The sequence below is a fragment of the Synchiropus splendidus genome, chromosome 18 (assembly GCF_027744825.2).
Source record: "Synchiropus splendidus isolate RoL2022-P1 chromosome 18, RoL_Sspl_1.0, whole genome shotgun sequence".
NCBI classification, from domain to species: domain Eukaryota; kingdom Metazoa; phylum Chordata; class Actinopteri; order Syngnathiformes; family Callionymidae; genus Synchiropus; species Synchiropus splendidus.
In genome coordinates, this window is record NC_071351.1 from 11,619,801 (window position 1) to 11,640,569 (window position 20,769).

The 20,769-nt window shown below is 45.4% G+C and overlaps 1 protein-coding gene across 1 annotated transcript; it reads left to right on the forward strand.

Moving 5' to 3' along the window:
* Positions 1 to 122: 122 nt before the first annotated feature.
* LOC128749072 (uncharacterized) lies at positions 123 to 20,437 on the forward strand. The gene is made up of 17 exons (XM_053848281.1): positions 123 to 247; positions 967 to 1,015; positions 1,089 to 1,137; positions 1,210 to 2,311; positions 2,393 to 2,627; positions 2,810 to 3,073; positions 3,153 to 3,315; positions 11,728 to 12,214; positions 12,463 to 12,622; positions 12,707 to 12,817; positions 13,053 to 13,133; positions 13,206 to 13,362; positions 13,431 to 14,031; positions 14,094 to 14,247; positions 14,326 to 14,415; positions 14,482 to 14,677; positions 15,024 to 20,437. Exons 3-17 carry the CDS (start codon positions 1,104 to 1,106, stop codon positions 20,195 to 20,197), a joined length of 9,009 nt encoding a protein of 3,002 aa, XP_053704256.1. The 5' UTR covers positions 123 to 247; positions 967 to 1,015; positions 1,089 to 1,103; the 3' UTR covers positions 20,198 to 20,437.
* The last annotated feature ends 332 nt before the right edge of the window (positions 20,438 to 20,769 follow it).

Here is a 20,769-nt window from a genome sequence, read left to right on the forward strand (position 1 = left end):
CTGCTTCAATGGTTTCTCATAAAAGGCTACCGTTTAAATGCAACCTTTTTCTTTGTATCGCAACAAAGGTGTTTGCTATAAATTGGAAATTAGATTAGTTTATTGTCTTTCCAAACCGTCGAAGCTGAAATCCCGCACTCAGATCTCGCGATACTCCGCACACACTCAGTCGGAAATGGAGGCTGAGCTACGTAGCTAGCCTAAAACAACAAACTGCAAGGTCGCAATTGAAGAGCTATCTCACTAGGTAACGTTTGGATTAAAATGCTGTGGGGGTTTTTTGCATCGTCGAAGCGTGGTTTAGTTGCCGAACTCAAGTTCGGGGCTACGGTGTCGTTCGTATGGCGTCGATACAAGGCTTCGCAAAAGCTAGCTGCTAACCGCACAATGTCGGTTGTGACCGCGATTTCGTCAAGAATAATGTCTATGTTTTTCTCTCACGAAGATATGTAGCATTGTGTAGTTATTTATTGTTAGTATTACGCTTGTTTTTAAACATTTTTAAACACTTAAACCTGCACGAATATACATTAGTCGTAACGCAATTTGACTCAACTTTGCTGTTAAAGAGCATATTATTACATACAATTATGTTGTAATCATAACTATAGCAGCCTTGTGCCATTCTATATTCGTCTTCAACAAAAACGCTGGCGACGTATCAGTACACTGCATATCTGGGTCAAGCAGTTTATCCAAACTGGACCTGACGTGTTTACTTAACCAACAATGAAGTGGGAGGATTAGTTTGTAAACCAGTTATTGTTATTGCCTGAGGTGAGTTATTCCAATGTATACGGGCATTAGATGTGAAAGACAACGATATAATGCATTTTTAGAGTAATAAAATATGTAATCCAGACTGTAGTTTAGTGCTATACCTTTAATTGCCGGTCAATGACAGTCTCTTTGTCTGTTAAACGTAACCCACCCGATTTCAATGCTGTGCTTTCATCTCTCACTTAGAAACGAAGCATGAGGTTTTGGCTGACCAAAAAACATTTGGATTCCAGAGGTATTCTGAGGATTCCACCTTTCTTTTCAATCATTAACATCAGGATTAATATGTGTCCATCGTTCATTTCTAGGCAACTGACTGGACCATGGAAAACATCATCACAATCGATGAGAACTCAGGTGCTTGTATTTGTCTGCCATGATGAGAATTGTTCGATGGATCCGTGTTTTTAATTTCTATTTTCCTTTTAGATGAGTACCATCGTCAGTCAGAGGCGAGAGATTTGAATGTTAAGCCATGCCACTCGCATGTTACAAAGTCATGGGGCTTCAGGCAGTCAACCATTGCGAGAAGAGAATTCCTCGAAGAAGTTGGAGAACTGGCCCACTGTTCTGCACTTGCAAGGAGACCAAGAGGTCGGCGGTCCAATAGAACTGAAAACAACACAGCCGACGACCCAGATGCAACACAAGGCACATTTCAGAATATAATCAATGACCTTGAGTGGTCTGCTCCTTCATCACCTGCCTCAGATGATGGCCAGCCTGCCCCTTTGGCGTCTACTGGAGGAGGAGGAGGAGGAGGCCTGGACTCCCTCATGTGGCAGGATTTTGGGTCTGCTTTTGACACAGCGTTTTCCCTACTTGGTGGTAGTGACGGCTTGGATATGTCTGACGTATTGGCTGGCTCCAACAATTTCCAAGCAAATGACTTCATCGAGCCTCATCCCCCCCAAGCTGCTTGTGATCCTGAAGTGGTCAACGCTAGCGATGACATTCCTGACCCCATTGTTCTTGACGATGTGACCGACCAGGAAGTTGACAATATATTGTCCGTCTATAGTCAGGCAGAGGACAGTGATGAAATGACTCTGATGGCCATTAAAGAGCGAATAACACGGGCAGACAGTCCTAAACCCGCAAGAGGGAGAGGAGGAAAAGGTGGACGTGGAAGGGCTAAAGGCAAGGGCAGAGGTCGAGGGCGAGGAAGAGGTAGGGCCAGAGGGAGGGGCAAGCCAGCAGGAATGCAGCCTATTATTTTAGATGACAGCGATGACGATGAGCCAAATAATATAGTAGATAAGCCAAACCAGGAGGAGAACAATAGTACCCCTGTGTCCCCGGAGCGATCACCTGCACTCTCTCCGAGCGAGTCCAAAATAACAAAGCAAGACTGCATCATCATAGACACAGACTCAGACCCGGTGGAAGAATCAAACACAGGACAGTTTGATCATGCTCCAGAAGAAGCGGATCAGAAGCCTCTCAACGATGATGGGAACTTGGCAGACAGTTCAATTGTAGCGGCGACTGACAGTTTCGACTGCGTCTGTCGTGAAAAACGCGGCGAGAGGTTTGTTGATATTTATGGAGGCGGAGCACTGGGTTCGTGTCCTGACCCGGTGAACTAATCTGTTTTTATTTTGGTCACAAGGTTCACAATCTGCTGCGATTCCTGCCAGAAGTGCCTTCATGGGGAGTGTGTGGGTATCACTGCCGCCCAGAGTCAAATCATGAAGAGCGAAGGCAAAGATTACTTGTGCACTTCTTGCACCATCAAGACGCAGAACCAGGCTCCATCGTTCTCTCAGCCACAACTTGAATCACACCTTGGCACATCTTCACCCAACGATTCAGAACAACTGCTGGCGCCGCTGCAGTCCACTGTGGTAAGGATTTTATTTTTGGCATAACTTGCCCTGTTAAAAAAAAGAAAAAAAAAAAGCAATAACAGATGGCACAAAATGCGATTGCAATACTGATGTCTGTGAATTTGTTGAATTAAAAAAAAGTCATCTGTGAAGTCGTGTACAGTCTGCGCTCTTACAAGAGATGAAAAATCTGATTTCAGGAATGCACAGGTGTGGAAAAGAAGGAGGAGAGTCCTGGTGAAACTGTGAAATCTGGTTTACAAGAGGAGGTCGAGCATGACGACTCGCGTCCTCGCTGTATCGGGCCCGAGTGCCTGAAGTCGGCACTGGCTGATTCTGTTTACTGTGGTAGTGATTGCATTCTAAAACATGCAGCTTTCGCTATGAAATCACTCTCGGGACCAAAAGTTCCCAAAGCCAGAGGGCGGCCCAAGAGGAAGGCAGAGATCAAGCCCCCTGTTCCGGTAATTTTTGCTTCACTGCATGTTTCTGTGATAAAGCAACTCTTTGTATCTTACGTATTTATGTTGATCTTTATTTCAGGGCCAGAAATCAGGTAGGACCTCACAGAGGTTGGCAAAGATAGCAGTCAAGGAGTTGAAGAATGAAGAAGCAGAGGAGCAGGAGGCTGCAACCTCAGTCTGTGACCGCTCTCTCACAGACGCTCAGGCCACTGCCATACCATCATCTCAGTTTTACACAGCGTGTATGTACCCGACACCACTCATGCACTTACAACTCACGCCACTGTCAAAACACTATCGCTTCTTACGGCGAGACTATTCCCTCTTTGATCGCTGGGTGTCACAAGCACACACACACTGCCATGTTCATTGTCTATAGAAATCTTCCCTTTGCAGGAATCAGCCGTGGGTAAGTATATGATCTTTTTTTCCCCATTTTAAACTATCACAACACACTAACGGTACGTTCCGCTGGGGAAAACATGGCAGTGTATGACAGACACACATCTCTTCCAGTCAAAGAACAGATATGTTTCTAAAAAAAAAACTGAATCCACAAATGATCAAATAAGTACTGAAATCATGAATGGAATATGAGTGTCTGAAATAATAATGTGTGTGTGTACACACAGTGGTACCTCGGTTTTCAAACATCCCGGAATTTGAACAAATCGGCGTTCGAACAAAAACTTCGCTGAACGCCCCTGAAAAAAAGCAGGAAAAAACATAACCTGCGCGGACCGATCAGCTGACCCACGACGCGCTTTATTGTGTATAACGCAGCCTCTGCATGCAGACGTGTCCCGTTAGCTACATTTACTGACTGTTTTTTCTTCATATTGAGGTGTAAAACCTTTCCTGTCTCCACACTGGACCGTGGTAGAGTGTCACAGGGGGGGTGCTCGCTCTCCACACCTCCGAGGCTGGAGCGCAGCGCACTCCAGGGTTTGATGTCCTGTTGTGGGCTGGAGCTGGGACAGGGATGAGGCGAGTCTGGGACAGAGCGTTACTTGGTTTATGACTTTGTCACAGCCCAACTGCACAGAAGTGCACATTCAGAGCTGGACATGCACCGGGCACCTCTTCCCTTCTGGAGAGACGTCACTCACTCGGCAACCCCTCCCACATGCAGCGGCCACACACATAGAGGAACAGCGCACCTGCAGCAGACACTCTACATTCACTCCTACAAAAGCCTATTTTAAGGCTTGGAACGCATTATTTCTTTTTCCATTCATTGTAATGGGAAAAATCGATTCACATTTCGAACAAATCGCTTCTCGAACGGCCGTCTGGAACGGATTGTGGTTGAGAACCGAGGTACCACTTTGTGTGTGTGTGTGTGTATATATATATAGATATATATCTATAGATATATATCTATATCTATATACACACACACACACACAACAAATACACTACAATTAAGTCACATTTGGCCCGAAGTAGCGAATGATAGCTGCAACTACGCAAATGCCTTCGTAAGTCCAACTTGAAATCTACTATATAATATCCGAGGTCACACGCATCGTCCCAAAAAGAGTGGTCTCAGCTCTCAACAGTTACTTTTGCAGCATACCACGTCACCTGCACCTGTTTTTTTTGTATTAATTCTTGATGATTAATAATAATTGCACGAAAATGTACTAAATATTTTTATCATCGAGAGATAGCATGATCACCACTTTTACGTTATTGGCTGACCATTATGAGTAGACCTAAAATACAACCAACAAGCTGGAAATTAATTTTCTGTAAATGTAGAATCTATTCTCCAGTCTTCAAAAACACTGCCAGTTCCATTACAAATTTAATATGTATTCAGGTTTATATGAAAGTGAGACACACAAATCAACACAACTGTGGTCAAACAAACTTTGATGTGACTTGTCTTTCGAGAATGAGCATGAGCCGTGGATCTTGGTCGACATGGTGCACATTCAGTGTTGACTACACCAAAGAGCTGCGGGATAAATACATACTTATTGTGACAGAATCAGTCGGTCATCTATCTCTGTCATCTCTTGTGCCCACATACATACTGAGTTGCTCTTCCCCCTTACACTTCTGCAACCCATGCCCTCACGGTCCATTGGTGTCTTCTCACTAGTGTGGGGTCTGACCTGAAGTCCGCCTCTCTGATGGTCACGCAACACCTCAATAGCAATATGTGCACAACACAGCCAATGGTTGGACTGACAGAGAACACGTGATCGTTGTGACTCCAGAGGAAAATAACTCGATTGACTTTGAGCTATTATAATATCTTACTGCGACTATCCCACCTACCTTCTCATGTATTCCAGCAGTCCTCTTCCTCAGCACCTGGTTCATAACTGTGAGCAAGCACAAAGACCTACGCACATGACTGCTCTGGTGGATCCCTTGGATCAGCGTTGCTACTTTGGTCGGTTAAGTGAGGTCGCTAGCTAAACCAAAATGTTCTTGTCATGAGTATAAACAGTCTCTGGTGGAATACCTCAAGATCACTGCACACAATTTTTATATCCGAATCCTACTGTCACAAAGAAATACTCATACAAATACATTCTTAAATGCAGTTGACTAATCTAAATCCAGACATCACAAAATCGAGAGTCCCCATACGTACTAGCACTTGGTGTTAACGTGCCTTGATACTGTTGGCCTGGTCTTGCCCTGGTGCCAGTACATCACATGGTCAGTGGTGCACACCCGGTCACGGGGTGTTTTGGCCTTTTCCCATGATATACACCCTCCTGTGAGGCTGGCTGGCCGCAGGCTGCTCTGACCAGTCTCCTCCTGCTTCAGTCTCATGGCTACCTGTTACTGCTGTAGCAGTCCACCTCTTGATGGACCTAATACCCACAAGAACATTGAAGTATGGCATGGCAGTTCAAAATGTATTTAAAAAGCAGCCGCTCCACACACAGAATACGAAATACAAATCCAGTTAGCTCACCTCAGCTTTTTTTTTTTATCAATCTGCAGCGACGGTTCTTCCTCTTTTTGCAACCTCTCTACTTGACACCTGGAGACATGTATGACTTCCTTGCATCCCTTCACTGTTAAAACATGCCATATCACACCTCGATAACTGATCACTTGCCTTTCCAACGGGCACAATATTTACTGAACAAAAGTGTAAACGTGACGTGCAATTCTGCAATTCCTGTTCTGTCACAGTATCCAATATTTACAGAAACAAAAGGGGGTCAAATGCAAACAATCCAGGGTCTAATGTGTAAAACTATTCCCCATTGCACCCGGGGTCGATGCCAATTTTCTCACAAAAATCACCTTGTATGTGGCTGGTGCCTGACTTCGGAAAATCGGTTGTTGCGCAAACCAGCTCCAGCTGTAGGTATGGCAGGTCGCAGATGATCGCACGGGTGCAGGAGCTGGATGTCATGGTCGCCAACCTTGGTGGCAACACGTGGCCCACGTGACCTGTAGATCTGCTTCTCAACTCACGGGCGCGGCCGTCGAATAACGGACTCCTAGACATCCAGCAACTGTCCGGAGAGACTTCTCAGCATCCATCATGCCAATGGCACACTCCCTCACACACCTGCAGCCATCGGAGGCATGTTGACACGACAACAGCTTTTTATATGCTCACGCTGCTTGTCCAGTATGTTTGGAAGACACAAGTGGTTGACCCTCAACTTTACTCAAAATAATGGCACACGGCGGTCTTATAAATAATAATCTTACCGGCCCAATAGAAGACCAATATAATGTGTTGCTTTTATATTTTTATTCAGTAGTTTCGACGGGACAGTCAACACGTCCTGACCATAGTGGTGAGGTTTTTTTTTTTTTTGTACTATTTTAACGGTTCGGTCCTCACTCTGCAAGAGCCTCTGCCTTGGGCCTGGTCATCTCAAACCTGCATGCCTAAAAGATCAGTGAAACCTCGGGTTTCCTCTCTTGAGATTTTGGAAAGCTGCCCTCATTGTTGACTCTGGAGCCGCTACATACTACATACATCTATCACCACAAGTTGTGAAACCTTGCTCCTCCTGGACTCTTGATCTTGCATCTTTCCGTGAACAAAAACAGGCAGAAATGCACCAATATCTCCTCAGCACTTCACTTCATAACTGAGATGCTTCTCCAGTCGACTGTCATTGTTGGAAATCATGCCACACGCTGTGGTCCACCGCTCCCATCCGGGCTGAAGCCAGTCGCTCATGCAGGACCCGAGTTAGTCAGGTGACTCACAGTGTTCAAACAAGCCGCACTTAAGCTGATGGACCATCTGGATGACCGGTTTCAGAGCATGTGTCGGAAATCTATTCAACAGCCAATGAGCTCCGTTCTGCAACACGCCTTCAACTGCAAATCTCCAGGTCTGGCCCGTCCAGACTGACTCGACCCAGTCATGCGCCAAACTATCACATGTTCAAGATTTTCAAGTTGAATGGAAACCATGGTCAGACAACATCTCGACTCCAATCCAAGTCCTGCAACCCAAAGAGTGTGGCCGCAGAGCCGACTTTGGTCTGTGAGTGGATCATGGAACTCCCAACCCCCAAGATTGTGGGTTATTCTCCTGTAAACACGGCCCATTTATCATTTCTGTGGCAGAGAAAAACCACACCAGACTGGACCACCCGACCATCATGTACTCGCACATTTGCCCCTTTATGTTGGCATTCATGTGTGGATGACCATAAGACAGTACTTCTTCAGTGTTTCTCAGTTTTTTTTTTAAATATACCCTTATTTTCCCTGGTACACCTTCAGAAGTGCAAGCAGATAAACAATTGCATAAATAAAGTCTTCTGTCCTGGTGGCCACAAACGCATCATGTATGCAGCAGAATATTCTCGGAATACATTTTTACGTAGACCGCTGGAACTCAGCTGGATAAATACAGTACCACTGGAGACCTACCAATACTATACTTTTTCTCATTGTTCACATTCATTTTTTGGCATTTTTTGTCCTGGATAAAGTGCCTTGTATAACCCTCTCTCCCTGCTCAAACAAACGTTGAAATGATCTCTTGAATTCCAATGCCAGTCCATCATTTTTTATCATTCATGTCATCATTTCTGCCCTGGAAATATAAATTAGAAGGCTAAAGAAGCTCCTCCTCTAAATGTAGCGTTTGATTTGTTTACATTGAATTCTTATAAATATGTAAATCTCATCTGGCCCACATATATATTCTGTCCTTGACAGGGATAATCTGTGCATCAAAGCTCACCTTGTCCACAATAAAGTGGTCCATTTCTACACTTAGGAAGCATAGAAAATGCAAGTAGTTGTTCCACAAAATGGCCTTTCTTTGTGATGTGTGAGGACTGTTCTGGTTCTTACGTATACTGAGGTTTTGTTCTTATACTTCTGAGCCAAGCAAAAAGGCTGCGTAGTGTCTGTTGAAGTCCTGTCACCCACATCCTGGATAGTATGTTCTTCAGTCTGTCAGTCTGTTTCTCTCTAAAGAATATCCCTGTACACTTCACATACCCATCACAACATCCTGCTGGAACCTACCTTTGATTCAAATCCCATTTTCGGAAACCGAAGGGAAGCTTCCCATACCACTTCGATGACTGGTGCCTTAACATTTGCTCAAGCAGTCATAGGTGGTCGTGAAGGTTGTAAGATGGCTGTGTTTGTTTGTTGAGCTACACAGCAGTAGGAAGCCCAATGTTGGAGAATGTACCACGTTTGGAAAAAGCAAAAGGAGAGGAAGTTTAGTTTTGTGGATATGATAAAGGAGTCACCAGGGAAGATGCAAAAGAGGCCAGAATGACTTGATGTGGAAACCTCTGAGCAGAAGAGGAAGTCGTTTCAGAATGACTTGGCTGTTTTAGGGGATTGTGAAAAGGTCTATAGTCTAGAGTATAGTCAAGACAGCTGACTCAAATCCCCCATATTCCCCACAGCACTCCACCCTCACTGTGCATCTCAGTAGAGTTAACTGACTTTATATAAATGGTTTATTGACAGGACGTGTATTTTGGGGTGCAACCACTTGTTCCACAGCATTTTCAAAAGTAGCCTTTAGAACCGGGGTCACCAACACGGTAGCCTGCAGGGACCAAGGGAGTAGCCCAATAATAGTTTACATTTTCATCTAATAACCATTTTGTGTTTTCAGTCTCAGCAGGCCTGAAACACCGAACTGGTTCTTCCTAGTTTTACAATCCACAGATGCTCTATTGACTTTAAGGTCTACGCAAAAGGAGATAGAACATTTAGACGTCCCAATAGTACGATTTTTGTTTCGAAGGTGTTTTGCATGTATTTAAATGGTTCACTGGCACAACAACATTGACACCTGGTCCTCTCTGACCCCCCACTTGCTCTTCAGTTCTCAGGGGCCAGGTGACCTCAGTCCCCTTTTGTATTTTGGCCTGGTTATAAAGGGCGACCCCTGAAAGAGTGACGGATATAGAACAAAAATAACTTCAATAAAATGTTTCTTTTGGATATAATTCATAATGGCTTTCTTTTGATATTATGTTTTGAAAGCTAATGTTCACAAATGAACTTGTTCTTGCTCACAAATGCCAGATTTTGCCACAAGTGTTCCCATAATGTTCTTGAATAGTTCAAGGTTTATTCGTGCAGCGTCAGCAACCCCACTATAACAAAGCTGGCGAACGTAGTGGCAGAGCAAATTCAGCATTTCAGTCTTCAGCACGCTTTAAATTGAAAAAAAAAAACATATTATGACGCTCAAAAAATCTTTAGAATCCGTGAACCTATAAAGCAAACAATTACTGAAAGCACTTCTATTGAAAGAAAGAAGTTGCCATGTCACTCACCACTGTGACTCAACTATTCAGCACTCACCAAAGATTTTTTTTATTTTTTTTTATCAGTGGTTTATTATTTGTTAAAAGTTCTACATCCCCAACAAATGAGTGCCAATTGTGTAGATGATGACCCTCCTCCTCCTTCTCCCCATAAACTATAATAATACAACGGCTGTATTGAAAGACAACACTCGACACCCCCTACTGGTCATATTAATAATTACAATATTTCCAACTTCAGAGGCTCGATCGTACAAATGTGATTTTTTTCTTTTTTATTCCTCAAGTCTACACACTCCCTGTGCTAGTATTTGCCGATATTTTCTCGGCACCGTGTACTTTTTTCAAGCTATATCACCATCACATGGTTTTAAGATATAGTAGAATGTGATATATGGTATGTGATCAGATATATTTAAATGTGTAGTGAATGATCAGCAGTGGACAAGTGAAAATCCAATACACTTTTGTCCAGTACATAACAAATGACTTGTTGAAATTAAAGTGATCATTGAAAAACGTTTTAAAACAAAAAGAATATCATGATTCATTGACACTTTATACAGGTCAATAACAGGTCTGCATCTGTTTTCTCCCTTCACTGCCTGTGTGCCGGGGTCATGGGTGTGGATTATGACCAATGTGGGGCCGACTGTGTCCATCCTGAAAGAGTGTTTCCATTCTCCGAATGTACCAACTAGTAGCTCCTGCTTCTGTTGACATATCATGGAAAATGAGTCAGTTTCCTGGATAGCGTTTCTCATTGTACTGCATTTACCAGCTCATAGTGACACAGCTGAGTTTCACGACACTCATGTTTGGTGCATTTATTGCCAGAGAATTAGGGTTGCATACTGTGACCAAAATTTCACACCTCATAACCTGCAGCTTATGTATGAACAAGATTTTCCTTCTTAAATTTAGTGGGTGCGGCTCATATTCCAGTGCGCTCTATAGTGCGGAACTTACGGTATATATCGCATCTTATAGTCTGGAAATTACAGTAGATGTGATGCAGTGTGACAATGGGTTTAGTGCCAATAAAAGATACAACAGGATCTAGAAAGTTGGATGTCTGCCACTGGCTGGCTTTAGCTGTTGATCGCACCATATTGTGAGAGAAAATCATGCAAATAATTCAAGGGAAAAGAAACAAAATGTGACAAATACACTGGATGTTCTTTGAAATACAGTCGAATGCAGACTAACACCAAATGGAAAGGTCCCCAAGCAGCAGAATTTGTGCGTCAAAGAGCTTTAGGAGTTCAGTTATATGTTTTGACGAAGAATTTTCTGGATGTATGGATGCCTTTAGTGAGGATTGGTGGTGGCATAGTGATGCTCTGCTGCGGCTTCGCTTCCTCTGGCTCTGGAACCCAGCGTGGTGCAGAAGGATTAAATCATTTTACGGGAATTTGTTGGGGATATTGCCCAGCTGTCCTCGAGAACACTGATGCTTCCATCAGGATGGTGATACCAGACTTGTGACTGGAGTGGGTTTTGAAAAGAACAGTTCCTCTGCACAAACCTGAGAATCTTGGTGACTTGAGGGCAGTGCCATCTTGGTGGTCGGCTTCTTATCAGATGGTCACGGAAAGTTACTCACTGATGACTGAAGGCCCTTGTCACAGGAGTTGGATAATAGCAACTGTAGTGGGTGGTTGGTAAACTGGTGTTTGTTCTGGGTGAAGCACGTGTCATACTAGCTTCAAGCTATTTGAATTGTCCTTGGTTGAATTTAAATTCATAATCCCAATTCATCCCATTAAAACACTCTCATATATTTGAGTTTTTTTTACATTTTTATTTTTTTACATGGTCATATTCCTTTATGAAATGAACTGGAATCCTCTATTTCAATAGCAGATTTATGAATATTTGTCACATGTCTTTCAGGCGATGCAAGTGACCAAGAGTCACCGCCCGAGACTGAACCTCCAAACTCCCCCAAACAAACACCAGAGGACAATTCTACTGATTCTGCCGAGCCTGCTGGTCAACCAGTTCAGACAACCACCGACCCACAGAGGGAATCCAAAAAGCCAGTGGAAGACGTAAATCAAGATCCCGCAGCGCCAGAACCAAAGTGTCAACCTGCTCCATCGTCAGACTCCTCAGCCACCAAACGTCATGAAAGCGGCGCCGTCCTCATCAGCAAGACGTCATATGTGATACCGAAAAAGCCGGCAGCTCCCCCACCTTCGACCCACGCCGCGCCCAGTTCTGCATCACAGCAGAAGCCAACATCAGGAGTGCTCTTGAATGAGGCCCGGAATTTGTTGGTGCCCCCTGCCCCCAGCGCTCCCTCCTCCAGACCCTCCCAGCCCAATACTCAGGTCAGACAGAGCATCCAAAAGACCCTCTCCGGCATCCTGGTCAAGAGGTGAGGCTGAAATGAATGATACACATGATGTTCTTGTGTTTGTGCATGTGCATCTTTTAACCAAATACATCAGTCACTGCCTCACAAAGAGCCAAAGTTAGTTTTTGTAGGGATCAAAAACACTTCAATAGCCATTGTTTACTGAAACAACTTGCATAAATAGTACTGGGAAATATTGAATATTTGTGTAGGCTTAGTTCAAGTGCTGTGCCAAACCTCTTTGACTCCACGGCTGTTTCTTTTTTCAGGGTTTGCGACTGTGAAGATTTGCACATTTCCGAGAACGACGCGGCCAAACTTGTGGCCAACATCGAGTCTGAGATGTTTGACATATTCCGCAACACGGACAGCAAGTACATGAACAAATACCGGACCATCATGTTCAACCTTAAGGACCCGAGGAACAGGGTTCGTACGCACACACGTTCACTGAATGCAAATGTTGAGGTGACGGACACGTCAGTGACGAATGACTTGTTTATTCCCTCACAGGGCTTGCTTTACCGACTCGTACGAGGAGAGATAAGTCCCTTCAGGCTGGTCAGAATGAGTCAGAAGGACATGCAGGCCATGAAGGAACCGGAACCCCAAAGCACCGCGGAGGTATATCTCTCGATTGAAGCTGCTTTTAATGCCATGGTAAACATAGTTTATGCTCAAATGTCTGCTACTGTCCTAAGTCATTTACAGCGTTTGGTCCTCAGGAACCTCAAGGTCTGACACTGTAAACTGTAAAAAGAATTTCAGTGTTGCAGTGCGTCATGGACTTGAACTTAGTTCTCTTATTCTTTTACCTCCACTTTGGTCCTTTTTATGTCAATACTGTGAATTATTTCAGACAAGAGAACCACATTCTTCCGTCGCCAAGGTGGATTTGTCCTGTCTAAATTCCACCAAACCCAACAAACGACCAGGAATGGTATGTCGTCCATCTTTAAATGGAGCTCATTCAACATGAACTCCAACTTTATTGTGACAATAATGTGCTCAGGAGCAGAAGAAGAAGCCTCCCGCGTCCGATGTGAAGAACAGATTTGTCGACTCCAGCAAGAATGTGGGGTCGCCAGATCTTCTCACCTGCATGCTGAAAGACACGACATCCGAGCACAAGGCTCACCTCTTTGACTTGAAATGCAAGATATGCACCGGTGAGCACAGGACAATATTTTTAGGTTTTATGGTGTCTGAAGAATTAACGCCTCATTCTCTGTCACAGGACAACTAGTACCCGGGGATGAGGAGGAGCCGGTGAAGAAAAAGGCAAAGATATCGGAAACTAAAGAGCCACATTATTCTCGTCGTCCCTTGTCTGCTCGGGGTGACTCCCCTCTCCGGGCTCCCCCCGACTCGCCCGACATGGATTCTCCACCCCTCACCATCGTGGAACATCCATCCCGCTTGGTTATCGACTCGCCGACTTTGACTATCATTGAATCGCCTGCCTCCCCTGTGCTGGAGTCTCCCGCCTCCCCCGTGTTGGAATCCCCTGCCTCTCCCCTCCTGGAGTCTCCCGCATCCCCAAGTGCCGACTGTAATCCCGTCCAGCACAGAGCGTACGCACCGGTTGTAATCCCATCGTTCTCCACTGTGAGCGCCACGCAGCGTGACCCTCGCACGGCGGCGGCCAGACAAATTCCTCCATCTATAGACCCGACTCCAACCTCAGTCTTTATCCCGCCAACCTCTCGCCCTCCTCTCAAAGAGGCTCCGCGCGCACCATCAGCGCCGTCACAACAGACTCCCAAACTGATGCCAAAATCCATTTTAATGAAGCCGTCCACACTGACGGATCCAAGGTTTTACGCCACCCCGTCAAGGTACGACGTTTCCCCAATTCTCTGTCTCAGGTCACTTTCAAACTGTGCTTTGTAATTTTTAGGAATGTGTTATCTGAGTCGCCAGCAGATGGCGACACTTCCCAGTTTCTTGCCAAGCAAGAGGTGCTGTGGAAAGGCTTTATCAACATGCTCACCGTCACCAAGTTTGTCACCAAGGGATATTTGGTTTCAGGCTCTGCCGAGCCTTTAAAAATGGTAAAATAATGCACACTAGCATGTCGACACACTTAACTTAGTTTTCAGTAAAACAGCATATATTTATATTCTTTTTAGGATTTGCCCGACACCATTCAAATTGGTGGGAGAATCATGCCTCAAACGGTGTGGGACTACGTTGCAAAATTAAAGACCTCTTTGACCAAGGCAAGTGAAGATTGAGAGGTCCTTTCAAGTGCCAATCCATTGACTTGTTGACTTTGGGCCCTTCAGGAGTTGTGCGTGATCCGATTTCACCCTGGAACAGAGGAGGAAGCGGTGGCCTACGTGTCCCTGTTTTCATATTTCAGCAGCAGGGGTCGTTTTGGTGTGGTTTCCAACAGTGGAAACTCGGTGAAAGACATCTACCTGGTACCACTCAGTGCAAAGGAATCAATCCCATCCATGCTTCAACCTTTGGAAGGACCAGGTGTGATCCCTCAACTCTTTTGCAGGCATAGTTCTGTTAAGTGGACAGACTGTACACACATTTATTTTGTGCATACACGAAAGTGACGCAAATTTATGTGTGGTACATTCATTTTTTACGTGTGGTACATTTGTTTTGCATATTTGAAAGGTAATCTATAATTTGAAGTTAGGCAACGGACTAAATAATGGTCTGGCGACAGTTTCATTTCAAAACTGTCGAAGATTACTTATGCCATGAGAGTTAATCTTCTGTTAAGACACGCAATACTGAAGCTCAACTATAAAATAGCTGCGTATTCCTTTTGAAAATAAAACACAGAATTTGCTTTGTCACTGATTCACAGGGCTTGAAAAGAACAGACCTAACCTTCTCCTGGGTTTGGCAATTGTCCAGAAATTGAAGCCAAACCCAGCACAGGAAGTTGAGGAGAAAAGACCAAACGTTTCGATCTCTCGAGATGATATGTGGATCCCAAAACCTCCAATCTTGTACGGCTCTGACAAAATAGACGTTTTCAAACCAAGCGCTGGCAGCCTGGGGTCCTCTACAGATACGGTACCGACCCCGTCTGTCATGCCGTCGGATACCACGCAATCTGTTTCCCTGATGGCTGGCACCTCGAGTAGTGCAGACACAGCCGGGAAGTCTGTCTTGAACACTTTGCTGAGAAACAAACCTGCCGACTCGCTTCCCCCCACCGATCCCCGTACGACAATAAGCGCCAAGATTCCGGCCTCCGGTGCGTCCACTTCAATGTTCGACCCCATCGTTCAGCAATATAAAGCAAAATCCAAAGGCAAGGAGGCAGAAGAAGGCAAGGATGACTTTGAGCGACCTTACGATCCAGAGGAAGAATACGACCCTGCAATGGGTTACGTAAAGGAGAAATCTCAAAGTGTTGATCGAAGTCAGCTAAGTGAACCGCATCCGGCAGACGACGACGTGGCTTACGATCCAGAGGACGAGACTTTGTTTAAAACTGTCGCAAACCCTCTAACCTCAAACCTTACCCGTTCAACTCCAGCCTCACACAACACCGAGGCAGGTGCCGTCAAGTCCGCCCCAGCACCCCCTTCAGTTCAACCTGCGGCGGTCGAAAACCTTTCAACAGATACAGTTGTTGTATCTGCCGCAACGCTAACAGAGCAACAGCGGATGCTCGAAGAACTAAATAGACAGATCGAACAGCAGAAACGCCAGTTGAAGGAGCAGGAGGAGGCACTGCGTCAACAAAGAGAGGCTGTAGGAATGTTCATGGCACAGTTCACGGCCTCAGAATCGGTAAAGTCCTCTTCAGCTCAGTCTCTAGCCCTCAGTCAACTGTCTTGTCAACAAGGCGGCGGTAAACTGGAATCGTCAAGCAATGATAGCAGCCAAACAGGGAAAACAGATTCACAAATGAATAAAGGAGATTCTGTTCCAGAAGAAGATGAAGTTCTGGAAGGTGCAAACGAAGGTGACAAGTATTCTTCCGCTGGAGAGATTGACGATTCCGATGTAGCTTACGATCCGGAAGACGAAACGCTTCTCAGTGAGATCCAGGAACAGGTATTTCAAGATGAATCTTTTAAAAGCCGGGATTCCTCCTTGTCGAGAACAAAGAGCAACAGTCCGACACGCCACCGAAAACGAAGGTCCTCTCCAAAGAAGCGCAGTCACCGCCCCTCAAAACGATCCCAGTGTCGATCTTCTTCGGAGCACAGGAAACGTAGAGAAAGGTCAGGCCACAGGAAAGGGGAAAGAGACAGGTCCAAGCATAGAACGAGAGACCAGCACCATCGCAAAGACCGTTCGACACGCCACCGCTCACGTGGACGTGGAAAATCTCCGTCTCCCAGAATACAAATAGAGACTTCCTTCGTTGATCCTCCTCAGCACTCAGAACTTTGCTCCGTTGAAGTTCACCTTGGCGATGATGATAAATCATCACAAATGTCGTTGACCATTAAGAACGAACCTGACCAAATCGCCCCAGCGCAGGTGACCAATCCGTGTCCGAGAGATACGTTTGTACACGACAAACTAGAAAGTTCTATTCCTCTGAGAGAAATTGACCCTCCCACGCGTGATTCTCCTCAGAGTCCAGATCCTGAACCACAGTTCACAAACCCTTTCAGCATGGAAAAGCTTGTGGAAGTTGGACATCCCGAGATTCAACCCGGTTCATCCACGACTCAAGTAAACGCTAACATTAAACCTGACATAGATAAAGCGGCGTTCGCTGAGCCATGGGTAGACGCTAAAGTCGGAAAGAACAGACCTCAGTGTGACACTGGAGCTTCAGAAATCACTGGAGAATCGATTACAATTAAAGAAGAGAGAGTCACAGATCCTGATGAAAGACCTAAAATCGGCAATCATGCAGGACAAGTTGCGTCTTCACATTTTATGAATCAGAATCGCAGAGATTTTGCTTCAAGTAATGCAAGTCCTGAAGTGAGAGATAGACAGCGGGACGGAAATGGAAATCCAGACTTCAATGTTCCCGGTTTAAATCCGAGGGAGGATTTCAGATGCCGTCCAAGTGGAGGAACTGAACCGTCAAAACAGGAATGGAGAGAATTTCCTTGTGATTGGAGCACTCCCAATACTGGAATTCAGGGCAAAAGGAGTCACAACGGAAGGGATTTTGGACTCACTAGGCATGAGGCAAAAGTACCACGCTTTCAAGAGCCAGTGGGATACAACGAAACGCAGAGGGATTTTCGAGGAACTGTTCCAGAGATTCCAAATTGTCCTATTTCTAAGGACGTCAGAAGTCCAACCTCTGAGGGCTCGAGACAACTGAAAATGGGGTTTAGACCGGACTCAGATTCACAAAGCAGAATATGTGAAGACCCCGTGTACAATATGGCTGAACCCAGCGGAAGGGAATCCAACACGGAGCGTCCCGAAGGTGTTTGTTTTGGACATGAGTCTGAACTAAGAATCTTTGACGAATTCAAAGGACCCGTGCCAGGAAAAAGGGTGCATCCAGATTTTAGAGATCTACGGCCTGAGAAAAGAGGACGTCCAAATTCTGGAGGACCCGAGTTTTGGAAAAGACCAGATTCCGATTTTACTGAATCAGGATTTGTGGAAAGAAGCCATCCAGACTGTGCAGAACCTGGCAGCTGTAGAAGAGGAGATGAGAATTGTAGAGGGCCAGGCCCATGGAATGGAGGTGGCCCAAATATTCAACAGCCAGACATTCAATGTCAGGAAGGTACAGATTTTAGAGGTCACGGTTCAGTAAATAGAGAAGGGCCACGTTTTAGAGGCCCAGGACTTAGGAATAGGGAAGGTCCCGATATTCAACAGCCAGGTGTTCGAGATCGGGATCGTATTGACTTTAGAGGTCCAGGTTTCGGAGACAGAGAAGGGCCAGATTTTAGGGGTCCCAGCCCTCGGAATAGAGAAGGTCCAGATGTTCAACAGGCCGGTATTCAAGGCCGGGGCGGTCCTGGTTTTAGAGGTATGGGTTCCGAAAATAGAGATGGTCCACATGGTCCGGATGTCATACAACCAGGTATTCGATGCCAAGACGGTCCTAATTTTAGAGATCCAGATTTGGGTAATAGAGGACGTCCAGATTTTAGCGGGGTCAATCTAAGGAATAGAGACGGTCGGGATAGTCAATCACCAGGCATTCCAGGTCGAGATGCTCCCGATTTTCGAGGTCCAAGTTTCGGAAACAGTCAAGGTCCAGATTTTAGAGGGCCGAGCTCTCGAAATAGAGAAATAGAGGACATCCCACACCCAGGCATTCGAGGCCGGGGCCGTCCTCATTTTAGCGGTCCAGTCTCTGGAAATAGAGAAGGTCCAGATTTTCGAGGGACAAGCTCTAGGAATAGACAAGGTCCAGATGTCCGACAGCACAGCGTCCAAGGTTGTGACGGTCCTGATTTTAGAGGTCCAGGTTCCGGAGGTTTCGCAGGTCCAGATTTTAGAGGCCCGAACCCTAGGCATAATGAAGGTCCAAATATCCAGCAGCCAGACGTTCGCGATCGGGACAGTCCTGATTACAGAGGTCCCGGAAGCAGGGAAGGTCTGGATTATAAGGGTCCGAGCCCAAGGAACAGAGACGGTCCAGATTTTCAACAGCCAGGCATTCATGGCCAGGGTCGTCCACATAGTAGGGGTCTAGTTTCTGGTAATAGAGAAGGCCCTGATTTTAGAGGACATAGCCCCAGGAATAGAGAAAGTTCTCATTTTCAACCGTCAGGCAACCGAGATCGGGAAAACGCTGATTTTAGAGGTCCAGGTTCCGGGAATAGAGAAGCTCCTGATTTTCGAGGGCCGAGCCCAAGGAATGTAGACGGGCCAGAACGCCACCCAAACGATTTTAGAGGCCCAGGCATTGGTATACAAAATCAAGAATTCAGAGGGCCAGAACCCACAAGAGGACGTTTATCCAGTGAACAATGTGAGGGACTGAATTTCAGTGACCATGTTCGGGGCCAAAGAATGCCAGAACCCTCGGGTTTTTCAGGTCGAGATCCTAAAAGGCAACTTTTGGACAGGGACAGACCACTAACAGAAGGAAGGGGCCCGAGACAAACACTCGACATGGACCCATGTGCCGAAGGCTTAGAGCCTGGTGTGAGAATGGAAGATGGACCTGCTTTTGGGAAAAATGTCTTCGAAAGACCCATGATGGAAGATCCAACAATAAATAGGTGCCAACCCTCACATGTCGATCTACAAACAAATGACTCCGATTGTAACGGGAGAGAATTTGAATGTCCGAGATTTAAAGGGGTTGGACAGGAAAGGGGGTCTTTGAACAGCGCCAGACGAGGTCGAAGATATGGCATGGGACCTTTCAACGATGAGGAATTTGTCCCGGATGGTTCATTGGGGCTTCAAAGACATTCCAGCAGGCAGGGATGGGAAGAAGGGGAATTTGTTTCCAATCGTGTTCAAGAAAGGTCCGAACAGACTTCTGAACCTTTCAGACCACATTCAAACTACAGAGGTTTTGGTCCACAGAGGGGAAATAACAGAGGACGTGGTCGTCATCCCGTTCACAGAGGATCGGGACCAGAGTCAAGGAACTTTGACTGTGAGACGCACTGGCCTGATGTGGAAGGGCAAATAACTGAAGGACAAGTCGATAAATTTAGACGTGACGATCGAGGTCCTAACAAGGAGGGCAGATTTGAGCAAAACAAAGAGAAAAACTGGGGGCATCCTGGAAATAGAGGAAACAGGTCCTCCCGCGGCAGGTTTCCTGCCAATATGGGACATTCAAGAGACGAATGGAGGGGTATCGACGACAGGGGGGCGAGACCATCCCATGGCGGCGATTCAGACCGGTTTGGTGCCGAGCGTTTCAGAGTGGAGGGAGCTTTTGAGCCAGACAGCCAGGGTGACTGCGGAGTCCCCAGACCTGATCGTAGAAGACAACTGGGGCCACAGTCCAAGTTCCGCGGAAATCCTCAACAGCAAGCAGCATATTTGGCTCACAGAGCTGCTCTGCTGCCCACACCAAAAGGCCCCCCGTGTTTACCGAGTCACATGGTCAACAGACGTTGATGCACGTGGTCGCATCAAAATGTGACTAGATTGAAAGTGTTGACAATGATCTGGCACATGACGAAAATGTTTCAGACTTTTGTTTTAAATGTGACATGACTGTTATCTCCATGTAAATATAAGTGTATAGCATTTGTTTAAAAAGACAACCTGAAGATTTTGTTGTCAGTTTTATGTTTGTTCTTATGGAGTGGTTCGTCAAGAAAGTAATCTACCAATAAAACGATTCTTTATTTCTAAGTGTGTTGAGTTTGTACGAAGGCAAAATAACATGAAATATATACAATAACTTGTAATGTTGGTTGGCACTGACAGATTTTATGTTGACCAAATAGATGCCACCCTACATGGACATGACTCGTTTTCATTTCTTGCCCATTTTTACAATTTGGTCTTAGTTTTTGTCACTTTTAATCATTTGCTTATCATTTTTGTGAGTCGTGTTTTGGTCAACTAAAGGTCACAAAACTTGTGACACTTGTTCATGTTTGAATTAGAAACACCAACAAACTATCAATGGTCTTAAAAACGTGTTGATGTTTCTCAAAACGTGTATAAACTTAAAATGCACT